General features: G+C 38.0%; 1 protein-coding gene across 2 annotated transcripts; it reads right to left on the minus strand.

Moving 5' to 3' along the window:
* Positions 1–965: 965 nt before the first annotated feature.
* On the minus strand, positions 966–6,855 carry LOC142619561 (putative metal-nicotianamine transporter YSL7). 2 transcript variants are annotated; one of them, XM_075792700.1, is made up of 6 exons: positions 6,323–6,855; positions 3,177–3,331; positions 2,915–3,012; positions 2,694–2,828; positions 2,354–2,543; positions 966–2,274 (listed from the first exon to the last, which is right to left on the minus strand). In XM_075792700.1, exons 1-6 carry the CDS (start codon positions 6,729–6,731, stop codon positions 1,168–1,170), a joined length of 2,094 nt encoding a protein of 697 aa, XP_075648815.1. In that variant the 5' UTR covers positions 6,732–6,855; the 3' UTR covers positions 966–1,167. The 2 variants fall into 2 exon arrangements, with proteins under 2 accessions (XP_075648815.1, XP_075648816.1); XM_075792701.1 differs by lacking the exon at positions 2,694–2,828 and having other exon boundaries at positions 6,323–6,815.
* Positions 6,856–13,431: the final 6,576 nt, after the last annotated feature.

Here is a 13,431-nt window from a genome sequence, read left to right on the forward strand (position 1 = left end):
AACTCTTTATTCACTTCATCATTACACCTAATCTCCAATGCCAACTGAGAATGTCAACAGGGCAACAACTCTGTTGGCATTTTGGATTGGATTGCATTTTGTTAGAATTTATAACAAATTATCTGTGTAAAACTATGTAAGTGTCTTCCTTTTTTTGTATAGGTATACAAGTAATAAGACAACATTATAATGGGCTTAAAATTTGTTGGGCTTATACACTAACGACTCCTCTCGAAAGATCGTGAATTTAATACCTTAATTGTGTAGATTTGATCGGTTCGTAAGTGATACAAGGAGTCCCAATTGTTATGCTAATCTAATTCTTTTAGAGTATAACGCAAGTGTGACTAACGCTTTCATATATCCTTTTAAAGTTGGAAGTTAAACATTATGATTTTATAAATAAACACATACTCAAATTACTCATCTTGCAAACTTAGCATTACTGCTAATAATTTTCTGCTTAATATTCATTAAGATTGCTATTATCAAACGTAGGCTTTATAACAAAACTAACAGTAATATTATTCAAAACTTACAACTAATACTCATCCAAATCTAATGAGACTTCTAATTAGTTAAGGTTATTGCTGCCATCTTTAACTTATCCCAAGCAATTTCATGTCATCCGTAACAATATTTTACTCAATTTATATTTCCAAGCCGTCAAATTCTTCAACTAATTCTAACACTGTCAAATTCTTCAAGCAATTCTCATCTTTGCCTTGAGAGATGATGCAACTGTATCCGCACGAAGTTTCACAAAATATCAATTCTCAGTTACACTAACAGCATAATCTGTACCAGCCATAACATTAGTGTTTAAAAATTTTCTCTATAAGTCAAAGCCACCTAAGGAGACGTGGTGGGAAAACAGGGATATGTAAGCAGCAAAGAAAAGAAGTTATCCAATATTTCAGAAAAAATATTCACATCTGCCCACAAGGGAGAGAGAGAAAAAGAGATGAAGTAAAAATTTACCTTCCTGGTATTAAAGTCTGGTAAAAACATACATAATCTTATGATCACATTTAAGGCTGCTTTGCTATACCTATTCTTGTCTTCACACCAGAAATTAAAGCTAAAAAAAAATTCAGTGTTATTATTACAAGTCCTTGGATGCACCAGGTTGACTTCACATTCATTTCTTATGTACTAAACTTAGCCCTATGGTCCTAAGAATGCATCAACCTTAGCATTATTCCCTCTTGACAGAAACTTCATACAAATTGGTGGCTTAACCCCAGCCAGAGCAAGGATAGAAGCAGGCAAAGTCCATATCCCATCCCCACATATCAAACCGGAGGCTACTGCAGGGGCAAAAGCATCTGCCTTGGCCTTGTTTATTTTTTCCCACACGAACAATATTAAGCTTCCAACACACATATCAATGGCAAAATATGATCCTATATAGAAAGGTATTGCCATTGCCATTGGAAGTGGAATGAACCGTCCCCACTTTTTACCCACCAAATCTTTAATCAAATTGATCAGAATGGCTGCACCAAAGAACACATAACAGAGTAGAAGGCAATTCTTTGGCAGACTTGAGAAGCCCTTTACCGCCAACAAAACCATGTTGCGATACACAACAGCATAAGGAGCAGGGTATTGACTTCCAGGTTGCCCAAGGTCATTAAAGGCCTTGTAAAATAGCCAAAACACACAAGGGGAAATCACACAGCCCATTGCTGTGCCGATTATTTGGCTCACAAACATAGAGCGGGGTGAAGCCAGTGTCAAGTAACCAGTCTTGAAATCCTGCATTAAGTCAGAAGCTGTAGAGACAATGTTCATCATTACTCCACAAGCTGCTAGGCCTGCAAGAACTCCACCATGTGCGGCACCCGCCCATGCTCCAATAGTAAAGATGGCAAGCTTTCCGTATGTGGATGCGAGGGACCAATCAGTGAGCCCACAACCATATGCATTACAGAAAGCCAATGTGGGTGCAAATATGTAGATGACTAATATGTAATACCATTTGAGTTGGTGAAAGATATGTGGAAGAGTGGCCATAGAGATGGCAGCAATAGCAACATAGACTCCAACGGCAAACATTATTGGAATTTGATCTTTGAGAAAGAGTTGGGTCCGTCGCTTGTCATCATATGAGAGCTGAGAGCTCACATCGGAAGAATGGCCTGCAACAGGGAGTTCAGAGCTCACATCTTTGTACCGGAGCTGATGAAACAAACCTAAGAGGGTTCGACTTAGAACCTTGAGGAAGTTATATAGCCCATCTCCCAGGATCATGGCTATGGCGATAAATACCTGTATAAAGCTATAATAAATTAATTTTTTCAATAAATAAAAAGCCTTCATGAAATTGTCTCTTTGAGTGGGAATTTACCTTGTAACCTTGAATACCACTGAAGCTGCCTGCGCCAAGGTCTGCAGGATACCAGTCACCTTTTCTATCTTCTATGAGGGGCCACATCAGACCCCAAGAAATAATCCCTCCAAGCAGAACTGATATATTTATAATATAGGGGCAAATCATTCCTACACCAACATATGTTGCTGAGAAATCAAAATAAAATCTGCAGATAATCACGAATTAGTATTAGCCAAAACATTCATAAAGAATAGGGCTTAGTTGAAGCAAAAAGCCTACTAATGCAATTTATTCTTTAAATAAAGTAAAATGAACTTCTTATTAAAAGGAAAGTGGAGGGTAGCTATTGATTTACTCGTTATCAAATGCTTTGAGCCCTAATGATGGAAAACTTGCAAACCCACAATTTTCTCCAGCAGTATAGAACCATTGAAAGAAACCCCATAAAAAGCTGAAGGTGAAAAATTTGCCCAACTCTCTCACTTGTTTCCTGGAAAAGTAGAATCACCGAAGAAAGATACTGTAAATTTTTATTTCGCATTTAACTAGAAGACATTAAGTGCCACACTGCCTTACTTTGCTAGCTTGGCTCCTTGAGGTGTGTGGAAGCTGTTGATAAGATGAGCAGTTGCAGTACCACTTGGATACGTCAGTTTGAAGTCTATTATCATAATCTGACACCAACCATAATCCACATCATTGGAGAAAAATAAGCACTATGACAAAGTTTACCTGTGTTCAATGAACTTATTTCCAAAGTTGTTTTTTCTTTTCTTTTCTTTTTTCCCCATCAATGAAAAGTGTATATTCACTGAACATGCACAAATATTCTGCTTACCTTTCGAAGAGGCACCACCGAGAAGAGTCCAAGAAAGCTAACTATAAAGAGAAAGCCGATGATCCATCCCAAAGATAGTTTTTTGAAATTGAGTGTATCTGTTGATTGTTTGGCTATACGTTCACTCATTGCAAAGAGGTAGCTTCCAAAACCTCCTGTCAGTACATGTCAATTAAAAGATAGAATTTTCAGTCTACCAGTAAGAGTCAAGTTGGAGAAAAATGTTATTGATTCTAAATTATACAAAATAATTTTTGTTTGTCGTATAGATTGGGTCATATTTTCATCATGAAACATGTTTAGAAACTTGACACAACAAAACATGGAGTTTTGGAGCAACACTCCACTTTCCAGATGATATTTGGACAAGTTAAACATATCTTTGCACAAAAAAAAAAAAAAAAATAGAAGGAAAAATTAAATCTCATATATATTTAAGCAATCACCATATACTACATAGGTTATTGACATAACATTTATTTTTGGATAAACGGTACCCAAGTTGAAAGTATTAGGATTTAAAAAATTGGAGTACCTATTTTGATTATGGACTTACAAGATCAGAGAACTCTAATGCAATGATAGAAAAAGGGGCCACCAGTTGCCACAGAAAAACAACTGAGCTTAGGCTTTATTAAATTTATGCTGAGATGTGTACTAAACTACTAAATAATGCAGGTCTGCCAGATACTAAAAAAAAAAGCTCAATTTTGTCAAGTCTATTCAAATGAAACTTGCGAGGGCAAGTGGGTATTTGATTAAAGGTGTTAACCACTATTTTTAAAATTCAACCAAGCTGAAACATCCCAATGATATATTTAACTAGCCTGATTTACACCCTCACTTTCACTGAAGTTAAAAATTTCAGTTCATTGTATATTATAAAAATAATTTTGATTAGTGCAGGATATATTTTACAAGTTAAGACTTAAAAAAAAAGAAAAAAAAAGCACATCTTAATGTGGAAATGTAAAATGCAAAAGGGGAAAAAAAGTGGATTAGAATGAACTACTTGTCATGAAAGAGCGATATGTGTTTCTTACACAGCTCTTCAACTATAAAAGAGCAATATGTTCGTACTTCCCCAGAGTAATTTTTGAGGGTGATTCAAAAAAATTTATTGTCTTTTTTATTTTTGGAGGTACACACTCCAACTGGAAAGTGCAAGGCCTAATTTAGGATATAATCAGAGGAAGTTTGGATAGCACGTCCACGTTCACGTCTAACCCCGTTTTTTTTTTTTTTTTTTTCCAAGCACATCTGTCACTGTTTATTGGCCATGAACAGTAATTTTAGGCCAATAAACAATACTTTTTGACATGAACAGTATTTTTTACCTATTAAAAAATTATTTTGATATAATATTTTTAATTTTTAATTTTTAACAATAAGTTCTATCCAATCTCTCACTCCTCAGGTTGTATTGGCTTACGCCTTGCGTAAGTGGGCAGTGACAAACTCTTTTGCTGGCTTTGTCGTGATTCGTGAACCCCTCCCGAGCTCCCAGATTTTGGAAAGCTTTGGACTTTTGTATACTTTATGAGGTTTTTTTCAAACCCAGTATTCAATAAAATTCTATCTAGTCAAAAAAAAAAAAAATTCTCTTTTAGGAGGGGAAAAGGAAAGGTTTTATTTATTTTTATTTTTTTTGAGATAGGAAAAGGAAAGGTTTTATGATATGCGTTTGTTTTTCCTAGGAATCATCAATTGTTTTTAAAAAAAAAAGTGGCAGCCGATCTTTTAAATATAGACGAAATTATACTATTGGTTCTTAAAGTTTGTCTTATGTGCACAATTAGTCTCTCAAATTTAGAAAGAGCACAATTAGTTTCTTAAGTTTTAAAATTGAATTGTACGGGTCCTTTTACTGACTGCTGTTAACGGTTTCACTTCCGTGACTAACAAAACAATAATTTGATATTTTTTTTTAATGACATGACATGTTTTTAATTAAAATTAAAAAAAAAAATTCATATTGACCCGATTAAAAAAATCTGATATTTGTTTAATGGACAGAGAGAAGGAGAAGAGAGAGATTTGCCAAGTTAAAAATTGTGCCTTAGTTTTCTTCAGCATAATCTTCCTCTATCTTTTTCCGATCTCCGTCTTCGTCCAAATCCGATGACCCAACTCGCCGAGCTCCCGGAATAACAATTGGGGAGGACCCACTTGGGAAAAACGGGTCCGGACCTCCGCCTGGGTCCGCTCTGGCAAAGGTGGCATGTCCGTGCTCGTTAAACTATGCTTTTTTTTTTTTTTTTACTCTCAAAAAGCAATTATAATTTATTAATAAAAAATTCAATCTTAACTGGTGCTGTTCAACAAAAGTGACATGTAAGGCTCTAATGCCGTCCAGCGATTCCTGATACTGATAAGTCTGATAGTCTGCCGAAAAGTGACAGGTAAAAAATCTTTGACTTATAAAAAGGAAGATAGTTGTATTTTCTATCTATGTTGATAATTCACTGTCTGTGTACTTGAAAACTCAAACACTTGCTTAGAATTATTCAGCAAAAAAATAAAAAAAACACTTGCTTAGAATTTAGATTACAAGATTGACTCTTTGGCAATTGGCAGTCATTATCACTAACAAAGATTTATGCTTAGCATGTAGATATGTTATAATTAAAAAGAAAAAAAATACAAAAAAACGGAAAAGAAGAAGAATATAATTTCTTTTTAATACAAGATAAAATTTTTACTTAAATTTATGTGAAGTTTTTCTGGAGATTTTAACTTAGCTTTTTCCTTATACCTCACGATCACTTATCTTTGTATATTTATGGAGTGAGTATCATACCAAGATCTGCAGTGACGGGGAAGAATATAATCTGATTCAAGGATTTTAGCCATAGATCAAGGGTGCAATAAATTTGTTAATTCAATGGTTTTGCCCACACGTATTCTCAAAAACCATCGTTACTTAAAATCCATTTAACTCGTATTATTCAATGAACAAATTAAAATTCCTACCCTACTCTATATTTTTTCTTTCTTAATGACTGATTTTTGACTAAAACCAGTAAAGTGTCAGTTTTAGTGCAAGAGACATTGCCATCACACAAAAAGTCGACTTCTAAATAATCCACTAATATCAAGACAAGAAAGCAGAGTAGTTGTGAAGGGTAAAAGAAAAGAAAGCATACCACTAAAGGCGATTCCGGAGGAGGCAACAACACAGGTCTGGATGACAGTGTTTTCTTGCCTTGTAAAGGGCTGTCTCAAAAGGCCAGATTTCTGAAGTAACTTGGTCCAAGTCTTGACGAAGAAGAAGCCCAAGAGTCCAGCAGAGACATTGAGAGAAGGTATAATACCCGTGGTGAGATTGAGTTTCATGACTATGATGCTGAACAGTATGCTCAACACAAAGCTCACCACAAAGGCTCTCAATGTCAGCTGCTTTCTCCATGATGGAACTTCTTGGTTCTCAAATATCCTCTCCACTGAATGCTCTTCTTCTTTCAGCTGCTTCTTCTTCTCCTCCTCCTCCTCCTCCTCCTCCTGGTTGTGATTTTCTGGATCGAAACCATTCTCCTCCCTCTCATTTTTACCCATAACTTCTTATCCTTTATAAAAAGAGAGAGTACGGGTTAGAATCTCAACTCTCAAGTATGTGAATCTAAAATAAAGCTGGTGGTGGTGCTTTTATAATGGACCAATAATTAAGGCTGTTGTTCTTATCAAGATCACGAGCGTGAAGGCAATGTTGGCATTTATGGGGGCAAGCCGTATGGGTCCCAGTTGAGTATGAACACGAGGTAATGTCCAAGTGAGACTGACGGCTGTCAACTAACGCAAGTTGTGTGATGGGACTCGATTGACTTGGAAAGTATACGCGTCTTTATAAAAATTCAACTTATTTTATTATTTAATTTATTTTTACAACTATTTATAATTTTATTGTATTTTTTTGTAATATTTATAATTCTCACTATATTATTTCAGTTAACTTTTACTTTTATTTATAATATTTTTAATATAAAATTTTCAATTTCAACAAAATAAATAAATTCTAAACAAAATTAAGTCTGTAAAACCAATATAAATATTGTCCCTCTTTTTTTGAATTTGCATATCATATTTTGGCATGTATTTATTTATTATTAGTCGCTAACCAAAAATTATTTTATAATTTAGTTTTGTATAGGTACCAACCTAGTAGAATGTATATTTTAAATAAATAAAAAAGACTATAATAGTGCAGTGATTACTTTTGTTTTATTACTTATCCAAAAAAAAAAAAATTTGATAAGATATGAACAAATAAATTGTAGTAGAATTTGAATAGTTTTCCACATGTATTGTATATGTATCAACTAAGTAAGATACATATTGTGGGGAGTAAAAAGACTCGAGCAGGTATTTGGGCCTTTGGGCTATAGTAAGGAGGGTCGATCTGTTCTTGAGTTAAGGATTTATTGGTACTGCGAATCGGCCCATAAGTCGAGAGTCCGAGGACACATCCGAGGGTGAGTTTCTCCTCGGACAAACCCAAGAGAACTCGGAGATTCACTATGAAGGTCAAGGCAGAACTCTAGAAAGACTGTTGGCTAAGAAGGGAAAACCTGAACCTTTTAGATACACCAGTGTTAGAAAAATATCATGAGCAAAGGCTGTCACCTCCACATTAAAGACTCTGCACCTACCTCCCTGGCCGCATTAATGGAGAAGTGACCCCTGAACAATAGAACGGAAACTTCTGGTTACTATTCTAAGGCACTAAGTGAAGAAATATCTAGGGAGGAGGGAATTTGAGCGACACGTGGATAAAGCATTAGGGAGAGAAGTATTTAAAGGGGGGTGAAGGCCAAAAGAAAGGGGATCGGTCAATTGTAAATAAAGAAATTAAGAATTTCAACCTTTAAGAAATAAAGAGAAATAATACAGAAGTGGTCCTCGGCACACGTCCGAGGAGGTCCACCTGCAATTATCATCTGTTATTTACAAAGTATTTTCATACTTTAGCCTGTTGTCAATTTCTCAGCACCTCTAACCTAGATTTCAAGCCCACACTCTACAAATTTCATTGTTTAAGGCTCATTGGGCCTAAACCCATAATTGTCTTTGGGTCCAGGTGCGATTGTGCACTTACACATATTTTAAATAAATAAAAAAGATCATGGTAGGTGGTGGCTACTTTTTTTTTTTATTTTTATCCAAAAAATTCTTTTTTAATCATAGTTATTACTGGATTATTAAAAAAAATCAGACCAAAATATCATTTTTATCCTTATATTTTGATATCACATTTAATCTTGTCCCAACATTTTGATAGCAGCTAATTTAGTCTATATTATTTTCAAATTACAATCAATTTGAACTTTACCATTAATTCATTAATGAAAATGCCTATGTTGGCAAACGATTTGCATAGCTAATATGCTTGAAACTTCTGCGACTTCTAAAATAATAATTAACAAATTATTTTACATTTAAAAAATGTCATCTTAGTGTTTAAATAAAGAAAAATATATCTCAATTATAAAAAGAATCTTAACAAAATCAGTTCTAATATCTCAATTTCGATTCCAGAAATTTTTATTTTTTATTTATTTTTTTACCTTTTAGTTTCTTAGCTACCAAGCGCACCTAAATCTATCGTTCTCTTCCCAAACCCACACCTAATCTTAGAGACCAAGCCGTTGGTTAAATGAACAGAAAATGAAAGAAAAATTCACAAGAAATATTTTTGAGGTAGAGAAGGAAGAGTGAAATTTGGATATAAATCCATTAACAACTTCTTTTTTTAATTCATTTGAATTTTCATATTTCCGAAACTCAAAATACATAAAAAATTTTAGATATGAAATTAATTATATCATAATTCCCAAAGCCACAACACCCACTGTTCATATGCAAATCATTTGCCACGTAAGAATTTTTTGTTAATAAGTTGGCAGAATCCTCGAGGACCGGAGCTTTTCCTCACAACTTGCTAGTTCATATGGAATCGTCGAAACAAAATCAGAGCCAAGGAGGTAGTGGTGCCATTGGATAAACTCTTAGACCTGGCACAACAGCATCTTAAAGAATATCAGCATCTTCATGTCAAGCCTGTCATTAAGCAGCCACCAAAGGAAGCCATCTAGAAGCCACCTGACTCGAGCACCTTTAAAAAAAAACTTTGAAGACTCTTTTTTTGAAGAATTGGGAGCAGTAGGTATTGGAGTTGTGGGTCGAAGCTCCTCCGGTGAAGTGCTGGCAGCCCTACCAGAGATCATCCCTCTACCATTGTCCATAGTTGCTATGGAAACCATTGCAGCTCGAAGGCAGTCACTTTTATTCAAGAACTTGACTTGCACAACTTGATCTTCGAAGGAGACTCAAAGGCATCAACCTTGGCGATTAAAAACCAACGTTTTCACCACCCATCTGTGGGTCATTTGATTAAAGACATTATGTTTTTAGCTAGTTCTTTACAAAAATTTTCTTTCTCTCGTGCATGTCGACAAGGCAATACTTTGGCACATGCTCTAGCTTGGAGAGCAAGATTTTCTTTTCCCGTTTTATTTTGGAGGAATTCTGTTCCTCCTGACATTTACAAGTTTTATGTTTCTAATGTTTTAGCAATAAAATAGCTGGGGCTACTTTTTGGTTGGTTTCTTAAAAAAAAAAAAAAAAGAGTTAATAGCAGGGACCAAATTGATTACAAATTGAAAATAATATGGACCATATTGACTAGTACCAAAATACAAGGACCCAAATGACATTTTTCTCAATTTTTAAAGTTTTTAACTTTTAAATTTTTAAATTTTTTACATTTTCAATTTTTAAGTATCACAAACACATAATTACATAGTGCAATAATTGAGTGGATTCAATCCCTCTTTTTCATTGAATAATCAAATGCATTAACGCACTCTCGAATTATATTTCTCACAATTTGATATGTAGCCATAGCACTAATTTACCAGTCCTATAATTAAGGACAGAGAGGCAAGAGTATAATTTTATAAAATATTGCAAAAATTAATACTCATATTCATACTATCTGTGGGGGGTAAAAAGATCCTGATGGGAATGTGGGCCTTTTGGGCCGTGTTTAGGAAGGCCGACCTGCTCCTGGGTTTAGAATCTGTTAGTACTATGGGTCGGCCCATACGCCGAGGATCCGAGGATCCAGCCGAGGGTGAGCTTAACCTCGGATGAACATTGAAGAACTCGGGATTTCATGGTAAAGATTATGGGATGACACGGTTAAGGCCAATGGTTAAGAGGGGTGAACCCTAGAACGCCTCAGAAGCACCGGTGTTGAAGAAATGTCAAAGATAAAGGTTGCTGCCTCCACATTAAAGACCCTGCACCTACCACCCTGGCCGCATTTATGGGGAAGTGACACCTGAACAGTGGAAGGGAAACTTCTAGTTACTGTTCAAAGGCACTAAGAAAAGAAATATCTAGGCTAAGGGAGGAGTTGGGGCAACACGTGTACAAAGTATTAAAAAGAGGAGTATTTAAGGGGGAACCTGGAAGAGAAATACGGACGGACTTTTTGTAACCTAAAAAGAAAAAAGGCTAAGAGAAAGATATAATATAAGAACAGCTCTCGGCTTACATCCGAGGAGACCTATCTACAATATTCCTTGTTGTTTCCAAATATTTGCAATCTTTAGTTTGTCATTTAATCCCCACACACTTCTAACCTGGGTTTCAAGCCCACACTCTACAAATTCATATTGTTTAAGGCTCATTGGGCCTGAGCCCATAACTGTTCTTGGGACCAGGTGTAATTGTGCACTTACAATTGGCGCCGTCTGTGGGGACCTAGTCTAGAAGAGGTAGGGATATTATGGCAGGCTTAGGCTCTCACCATGCAGAGTCACAAGGATCACAACCGGAAGATCATTTCGAACGTCTTGAACATCGTAGGGATCGTGAGGGAAGCGTCCATACAGAATACCCAGGGGCTAGCCATACTCGTGGAGGGGTAGCACTACCCATGATGAAGGTTCTAAATCCATGCAGAAGGAAATCAATCGTTTGAAGAGGAAGTTACGCCGTGCTAAACGTAAGGTCTCCCCGTCCTCGTCTAGTTCTTCCTCAGAGAAGGATAGGGGACTTGGCTACAGTTCAAGGTCATGTTCCCCCACCGCAACATCCTCCGGTGAGGAGGACGACCAGCCAGCCCGCAGACGTAAGAAGCTTCGTTCTAGGGGCTTGGGCAACGATACCATGAGTAGGGCGTTGCACCAGCTCTCTAAATCTCCGTTTTCACGGAGGATCGAGAGGGGGAGGCTTCCCAGGAGGTTCACCCAGCCCACCTTTACCATATATAATGGTCGGACTGATCCGGTGGAGCACGTGAGTCACTTCAACCAAAGGATGGCAGTGCACTCTCACAACGAGACTTTGATGTGTAAAGTCTTCCCCTCCAGCTTGGGACCTGTGGCTATGAGATGGTTTAACGGTCTTAAATCGGGATCTGTAGGCTCATTTGGGGAGCTAATTAGGGAATTTGCTTCGCGGTTCATTACGTGTAGCAGAGTCCCTCGGCCATTGGACTCGTTGCTATCCATGGCCATGAAGGAAGGGGAGACACTGAAAGCATACTCCAACCGATACTGGGAGATGTTTAATGAAATAGATGGCGACTTTGATGAGGTGGCGCTTAATACCTTTAAGGTGGGTCTCCCTACTGATCACGACCTAAGAAAGTCTTTGACGAAAAAGCCCGTCCGCAGCGTACACCGTCTTATGGATCGTATTGATGAATACAAAAGGGTAGAGGAAGACCAGCAGCAGGGAAAAGGAAAGGAGAAGGTTATCCCACAGGAGAGAAGGGATTTCAGGTCGGACAGATATCACAACAACAAGCCGAGGAGGGATTACTTCGGACAATACGGCTCGGCAGCACCTCAGGTTGTAAATACTGTGTTCCGAGAACCGGTGCATCGCTTATTAGAAAAAGTTCGTAAAGAGCCCTTCTTCGGATGGCCCGGTAAGATGGCGGGGACCCTGCGAGAAGAAATCAAAACCTTTTCTCGTCGCATCATCAGGATGTGGGTCACACTACCGAAAACTTTCGGACCCTGTGGAACCATCTAGAGCAGCTCGTCGGTGAGGGAAAGTTAAAGCAGCACTTGTGTCAGCCCACTGGGCAGGTCAGTCAAGTTGGTTCAAACAACCAGAGGAACAGTTCATCTCGGCCAGCATTGGGAACAATTAATGTTATCTTCGCTGCACCTGGTAGGACCGGCTCAGGTCCCACTAGGGTGATGGCGGTTTCCCATCCGCAGGCCGAGGATGCGTATAGCAGGCCGAAGAGATTAAAAGGCACTTTACCTGTCTTGGGTTTCTCCGAGGAGGATAAAGTAGGGACTATCCAGCCCCATGACGATGCTCTTGTGGTTACCCTCAGGATAGGGAACTATGATGTGAGGAGGGTGATGATAGATCAGGGCAGCGGTGCAGATATCATGTACCCTGATCTATTTAAAGGGCTAAGATTGGGGTTGGAAGATCTAACCCCTTACGACTCCCCACTTATAAGCTTCGAAGGAAGGGCCGTTGTGCCGAAGGGACAGATCCGTTTACCCGTTCAATCCGGCACAGAAATGGTTGAGGTAGATTTCATTGTGGTTGACGCGTACTCTCCATATACAGCCATCCTCGCCAGGCCATGGCTGCACGCTTTGGGAGCTGTCTCCTCTACCTTACATGTTAAGGTGAAATTCCCCTCGGGGGAGCATGTTGAGGAAATCCTCGGCAGCCAGGTAGTGGCTAGGCAATGCATATCGGCTGCGGTGCTTCGTCAGTTAGAAATTGAGTCATCAACCTTGCCCATCTAGGAGTCATAGCAATTAACGGCTCCGGAGGCACCTGGAGCGATGACAGGAGACGAGGCTGTTTGTGAGGAGTTAGAGAAGTTTGTAATAACAGATGATCCAGAGAGGTTCTTCCAAGTTGGCATACTTTTGCCACACCAAGAGAAGATGGAGTTGTTGAAATTTCTGAAGGATAATTTAGATGTTTTTGCGTGGGACCCCTATGAGGCTCCAGGCGTAGATCTGAACTTTATTTGTCATCGTTTAAACGTCAATCCTGCCATCGTTCCGAGAAGGCAGCCACCTCGGCGATCTTCCCGAGAACATTTTGAGGCTGTGAAGGAAGAGGTTCTTAAACTCAAAAGGGCGGGGGCTATCAGAGAACTTTTCTACACTGAATGGTTGGCTCATACTGTTGTTGTTAAAAAGAAGAACGGCAAGTGGAGAGTATGTATGGACTTTACTGATCTGAACAAGGCCTGTCCTAAAGA

This window comes from Castanea sativa, chromosome 12 (genome assembly GCF_040712315.1).
Source record: "Castanea sativa cultivar Marrone di Chiusa Pesio chromosome 12, ASM4071231v1".
In the NCBI taxonomy this organism is placed as follows: Eukaryota; Viridiplantae; Streptophyta; class Magnoliopsida; order Fagales; family Fagaceae; genus Castanea; species Castanea sativa.